Source organism: Lycium barbarum, chromosome 12, assembly GCF_019175385.1.
Source record: "Lycium barbarum isolate Lr01 chromosome 12, ASM1917538v2, whole genome shotgun sequence".
NCBI lineage: Eukaryota > Viridiplantae > Streptophyta > Magnoliopsida > Solanales > Solanaceae > Lycium > Lycium barbarum.
Genome location: NC_083348.1, coordinates 66588399 through 66594994, shown reverse-complemented (window position 1 = coordinate 66594994; position 6596 = coordinate 66588399). Strand labels below are relative to the sequence as shown.

Genomic DNA, 6596 nt, shown 5'->3' with positions numbered 1-6596 from the left:
GCCGGTTTCAGAAATAACAATCGATTAACGAAAGATATTTATAGAATATAGGATAGGGGATATTTAAAACCTTTTCCCATATAAAATTTATATACAGCTACCCGTTAAAGACAATTTCAAAAGTGGATTGTGTTGTTTTGGGAAGTAGAAAGAATAGATAAACAAAAATCCACTGTTATAATAGCCCATTGGAAAATAGCCCCTGGTTTTACATTTTTTCCACTCTTTAGATATCACCTCTATAATGTACTTATAGAGCTCTCTAAGCCATCACCATCCACTCTTCTCCATTTATATACAACTCAACACATCCCCACAATTTTACTCATCTATCATCACATCTTATGTAAATTTTCACTTACTCTATTTTTATTTTAACCCACTCAACAAACTCTTACATGTACAATACTGTTATACTACTCATAGAACAATAAAATTTTGTTGCTCTTTCTTTAGTCGAATTTTTTCGTAGTTTCTTGAATTACCCATCTTTTATTACTAATATTTGGTTTAATGGGGATTGAGAAAATTGCAAGTGATAGGAAAGATAAGGAGCACATAGACTTGAAGAAGAAGCGAAAAAGGAGGAGGAAAATAGTAGTGTCAAGGGTTCAAAAACTCTATGAAATATGCAAAAAAGTGTTTGCTAATTGTGAACCAGGTGTTGTGCTTTCACCGGAAAATATTGAACGTGTCAAGGCAGTTTTAGGTATGTTGTTATTCTGGTTTCTTTTCTATAAATCTGTTAGTTGTTCGATGCAATTTTTTTTTTCTTTTTTTCTTTTGCGTGATAATTTTAAGTACCTTTTTTTTGGGGGAACATGTATATGTAATGGTACCACAACATTTCTGTTAGCGTTGAAACAAAGTGCGTGTTTTGAGGTACAAGGTGCAACAATAGAAAACGGGGCATGATCTGGCATTGCCATCTTAAATTTGTTTCTTTTAAGTAAATCATGACAATTGTAATCCATTTCAGTGTTGCTCTCTTTTTTTTCTTTTCATCTTTTTTAAAAGTGCTTTCCTAGTTTACTCCAATCTAATAGATGATGCATGACATGTACTAGAGCATATACAATTATCACTTAATAGTGGTTAGTTAACAAGTTAAATTGATTTGGTGTAATGCTAGGTAGGTAATTATTTACCTTTTCCTTTTTTGCTTTCTGTATGATTGTCCATGATTTGAGGATTTGCGTTTCTGTCGGGTTGTTTGTGGGGGTTCCGGGGTTGAAGAATACTGTACTTGTATGTTCTTGAATGTTTTAGAGATACTTATTTGTTCCATAAAATAAAATTAAATCTACAACATACAATTTGAAAGAATGAGGATGAAGACTACTCTCTTTTTTTTTCTTCCTTATGTGTTGCGTCTTTAAACAGTAGTTCTATTTTCCCTTTTACAGATAAAATGACTGAAGCAGATGTTGGTTTGACGCCGAGTATGCCATATTTCAAGTCAACATTATCTCACAGGCCTCCTAAAATAACATACCTGCATATCCATGAATGTGACAATTTCTCGGTATGTAGCCAAGGTCGTTCTTTTTCTAAATTTTAATAGTATTCGCTAAAGAATTAACATGTATACTCTGGTAGTGCAAATTATTACTATTAATGTCGTTTAATATATTTTAGCAGACTAAAGTAATTACCTATAATTATCTTTTTAGGTGACTTAATAGTTTAAAGCTCTTCTAGATTGTCCTTGTTTAGAATTCAAACTCGCTTTTTCACTTCTTCATCTTCATTGGAGATTTAAAGTCTGTTTATATTTTGGTAGATTGGTATCTTTTGCTTACCACCAAAAGCTGTCATTCCTCTTCATAACCATCCTGGAATGACAGTTTTCAGTAAGCTTCTGTTTGGGAAAATGCACATAAAATCTTACGACTGGGCGGACAATCTCCTTCGTGAATCAACTCCAAATGCCAATATTTTTGACAGTAAGTTCTTTTGAGATTGCTTATCTTGTCAATTTACACTTTGAAAATGGCATGTTGCATGGAATCTTTTGCATTGCCCTTGGAAAAATATATAATTCAGATTGAGACCGAAAATAGACTGCAACTTGATCAAAAAAATAATATGACTGCAACTATTAATATGATTATTCCAACTATATTCAGTATATACATGTAACGATTATGGTCAAAATTTTGGCTCCTAAATCAACTATTCAAAGAGCTATCTAGCTCACTCAGGAAAGAATGATTGTTCGATTGATGAACTCATTCCTTTACTTTAGAATTGAAAGGAGAGAATAAAAGATTTATTTCCAAAAAGAAAAAGAAAAAAAGAAAAAAAAGAAAAGCAGTACTCCCTCCGTCCCATTTCTCATTTTAACGGTCGCTTTAGCTTAAAAAGTTTGACCCAGAATTATTGTCACTTTAGGAACTCAAGACTAAAATTGTCAATTGTTTTCAACTATACCCTTAGCATTAAAGAAGTAGTTTTCCTTAATTAGCTCAATTCTTAACAAAATGTCTACATAGGGGTAACTTAGTAAACTAAACCTTATATTATGGACATGAAAAAACTTAGTAAACTAAACCTTATATTATGGACATGAAAAGAGCTAAAGCGACAGATAAAATGGCAAAGAGGGAGTAGCTTTTTATATGTTTTGTTGGATAATGGCGTGGAATATGGATTTTGGACTTAATGAGCGTAATATTGTTATATATTTACATTTTAGTGATTTTCAACTGTACCTAGTTTGAGCTGAAAATAATTGGTTCAGTTAAACATGCAGAACTTGCATATTTACTTCTCTTATCTGAAGTCCGAGCAGTAACATAGAATCATTCTTTATCAGATGGTGAAGGGGATCGTATAGCACCGCGTTTTGCAAAATTGAAGGTGAATTCGGAGTTTAAAGCTCCTTGCAAGACTTCAATCCTCTATCCAGCTGATGGAGGTAATATGCACTGCTTCACAGCAACTACAGCCTGCGCCGTACTAGACGTGCTCGGCCCACCTTATTGTGATCCTGAAGGTCGCCACTGCCAATACTACTATGACTTCCCCTTTGTCAATTTCTCAGGTATAATGCGCTACGCTTCTACTGATTTTAGGATTTGTGCACTTGACAGACCGTTATGTTAACATAGGACACTGAATAACTCTTCATAACAAATTTGATGTGATATTTAGAGTAATAAGCTGTCATAACCAAATATAGCAGTTGGTTTCTTGGATCGTTATTGCCTTTGTTTTTTGCTTTTATCATTAGATGCACTGAGCCTACTGCTCCGGTTAATTCAGATTCGTTTAATTCAGATTCGTGCAATAGAAAACTTATTTTGGGGTTTAGCACTCCCTACTATCAGGGGCGGATCTACGTGTGTGAACACCCTCGGTAAAAAATTACAGTGTATATATAGGGTAAATTTTCTGAGTTTATGTGCATATATTAACTTTTGGACACTCTTGGCAAAAAATTACAGTGTATATTTTTTTTTTTTTTTTCCGAACACCCTGAATGAAAATTCTAGATTTACCACTCTCTACTATGAGAACATCATTTATCTACGGGAGTTAATAATAACCCTGTGACCTCAGCAACATTTATAGTTCCACTGCACCGGTTTGGTGGTTATTATTAGTCCATGTTTCAATTTGCTTGACTTTACTTTTCATTTTAGTCTGTTTTAAAAAAAAATGGTCATATCAATTTGACAATTCTTTAATTGCAACATCTCATATAGCATTTTTAATACCACAGGATTAAAAAATATTTTGATACATTTACATATCTTTAATTTAACACTACAAAATTCAAACCTCTTCTTTACTTAAATTTTGTGTCTAGTCAAATTATTTCATTGAAACAAAAATACCTCTTGGATACTACAGTAGAAATAGTAGTACTTTGTGATTCTCCATAATGTAAGACATATAAAGTACTACTCAAAGAACAGTAGGCAGGAGAAGAGACATTTTTCCAAACAAATGGACTTTATAATTTTATATCGCTGCCAGCTTAGCCACAACTAGAAGATAAATAATTATATTCGGTGTACCTCTTTCTCCAATGTACCAATAATAGTTAAATCGATTTGATTGATTGTACTTGAAATGACATTCTAAATATGGTTCTTTTGTCTCTCCGACAGTATCCCTCCTAATACTAGGCTTGTTGTTTTCCTGTCTTTTTTTTTGGAAAGTACAGTGGATGGCTTGTCAGTGCCTGAGGAACAGCATAGTGAATATGCGTGGCTCAAAGAGAGGGAGAAACCTGAGGAATTAACTGTAGCTGGAGCATTGTACACTGGACCAAATTTAGTACTAAAGTGAAGGAATTCATTGGTCAAAGCACAATAGAACTTTTTTCCACCCTTTCCCTGTAATGGTTTTCCCTTTGGTTCGCTTATTACTCTGTCCAATGAATATAGTCAAAAGTTAGGAGGGGAGGGGTTTTCTTTCTTCCTGCAAATAGCTCATGTACAGATCGGAATGAACAAGCAAAGGATGAGGGAACCGATAATGTAATTTCAAAAATGTATGTATAAAATTAATGTTTTTCCTTTGGTTTTGCAAGAGTCATCATAAGAAATGGTAATCCAATATACTAAGTTCCTGTTATGCACGGGTTTGCAGAAGGGTTGGATTACATGAACTACGCAGCTTTGTGTTGCATTTTGCATGAAACTATTCTACGCAGCTTTGTGTTGCATTTTGCATGAAACTATTTTTTAAGGCTTGAGTTATGTCCTGCCTTAAGACTGTCTAAGATGATTGTGGAGATATACCGACCAGAGCTAATGTTGATTAGCGTGGTTAGCGACATAAACTCAAAAAATAGTTGAGCAAATTTTTAAGTGAAACATGTTAATGTTAAGTTTGCATTTATTGTCACAAAGAAGTGATGAGTGTAGTGGCGTATTAAAATGTTGAATCTACAAAGTAACAAGTAATTAATCTACAAAGAAGTAATGAGTGTAAGTGTATCGCCGCTATCCTGCATAATTGTGTTGTTGAAACAATAGCAAGAGAATGAGGAGGACTGTCTCTGCCCATTTTGCAGAACTTCCAAACGTGGGAAATCCTATGAGAGTCGTTACATTTTGGGCAACTTACATAAATGACTATATTTTGAGGATTTTTTTTAGGCATAGCTACACTTTTGCTAATTACATTTCGTAGCTATAGTAGATTGTATTCACGCGCTACAGTAGATTGTATTAAAAATTCGGATTGTATTCAAAATTCGTCTGGGTCAGATTTCGTTATATTCAAGTCAGATGTATTCAACTAAGTTGTATTCAAGTCAAATGTATTCAACTCAACTGTATTCATTTATAGCTACTTTTACACTGTATTCACTTTATTATATTTAAAATAGGTTGCATACAAAAAAATATCCTTCAAAATACACCCCAAAACACTGAATTTTGCACTAAAAAATTAACGAATACACTCAAATACTGAATACAAGAAATAAAATTCACTGTATTCATTTGTATATAAAAAGATCTTCTTCGAAATACAGGCGAAAAAACACTGTATAAACTGTATGTATACAACAAATACAGTGTATTTTCCGATCAGATCTGAAAAATACACATACGGCCAGATCTAGAAAATACACTTCCGGTCCGGTCAGATCTGGAAAATACACTTCCAGTCAGATCTGGAAAAGTCTGATGACCGAGAAAGCAAATAACAAAAGGACGAGCACCATAGACTCAACGATGAATAGCAAAACAGGGAAGAAGCTGGAGAAGATGACAAATACTCAGGTCTGAGAAGAAGACGGCGGAAAAGAAAGGGAAAAGGGGAAGGGGCTGGCAGTGGCAGTGGTGTGGAGTTCGTGGGGGTTGTACAGTGGTGGTGTTCGTGGTTTGGGTCGGCGTGGGCACGGCTGCTTCGGTTCACCGAAGCTAGAGCTCCTCGCCAGAGAAATGGGGGGAATAGGGGAAAGAGAGAGAGATGGGAGGGCAGTGGCGTAGTGGTTGGGTTGGCAGTGATGATGGCAGTAATAATAAAACATTCTACTTTAAATATATATGTAGCTATTAATTGTATTTAACATATTACTCTTAGCTATAGGATGTAATTAATCTAAACTACAATTACTAAATTTAAATATGTAATAGATTTAGTTATGCCATGTAGATTTCCCTTACTTTTTTCAATTTGGTGAATTTGTAGCAACAACAATAATTATATTTCAATTTAAAAAAAGTTAAGAGTTTGGTTGAGTAAATTCCCTAAAAGGTCACTCATGTATTGAGAATTCCCAACAAATATCACTTTTGTTTCTTTTAGGACTAGAATATCACCCAACTATCACTATTTTCTGCAGAATATACTAAATACACAAAATTCTCCTTCTGTCCTAGTTGGCTTGCCATGTCACATAGAATTCTATTTTTTTTTAATAATAATGGGATAATTTCAGAGACTCCCCTCACATTTAACCTTAAAATACTTATTTCCCCTATGGTTTAACATATTACGCTCACCTCCCTTATTTTTATTTTTTTTGTATCCAAACTTGTTTAAATGTTAATCTTCCAACAATATTCCAAAAATTCCCTTTTGTGGCACTAATATAATTATTTAATAGTACTCCTACATGATTGGTAATC

The 6596-nt window shown here is 33.9% G+C and overlaps 1 protein-coding gene across 2 annotated transcripts; it reads left to right on the top strand.

Moving 5' to 3' along the window:
- The first annotated feature begins 264 nt into the window (after positions 1-264).
- LOC132623327 (plant cysteine oxidase 2-like) lies at positions 265-4529 on the top strand. Of its 2 annotated transcripts, none has more exons than XM_060338070.1 (5): positions 265-709; positions 1407-1525; positions 1784-1946; positions 2819-3046; positions 4170-4529. In XM_060338070.1, exons 1-5 carry the CDS (start codon positions 514-516, stop codon positions 4250-4252), a joined length of 789 nt encoding a protein of 262 aa, XP_060194053.1. In that variant the 5' UTR covers positions 265-513; the 3' UTR covers positions 4253-4529. The 2 variants fall into 2 exon arrangements, with proteins under 2 accessions (XP_060194053.1, XP_060194052.1); XM_060338069.1 differs by having other exon boundaries at positions 268-709; positions 4175-4529.
- The last annotated feature ends 2067 nt before the right edge of the window (positions 4530-6596 follow it).

Excerpts from the sequence above, each read along its gene's own strand:
- LOC132623327 (XM_060338069.1), top strand. The coding sequence starts at position 514 with ATGGGGATTGAGAAAATTGCAAGTGATAGGAAAGATAAGGAGCACATA. Across the intron at positions 1,947-2,818 it reads AAATGCCAATATTTTTGACA|ATGGTGAAGGGGATCGTATA; the intron begins GTAAGTTCTTTT and ends ATTCTTTATCAG. Across the intron at positions 3,047-4,174 it reads CCCCTTTGTCAATTTCTCAG|TGGATGGCTTGTCAGTGCCT; the intron begins GTATAATGCGCT and ends TGGAAAGTACAG.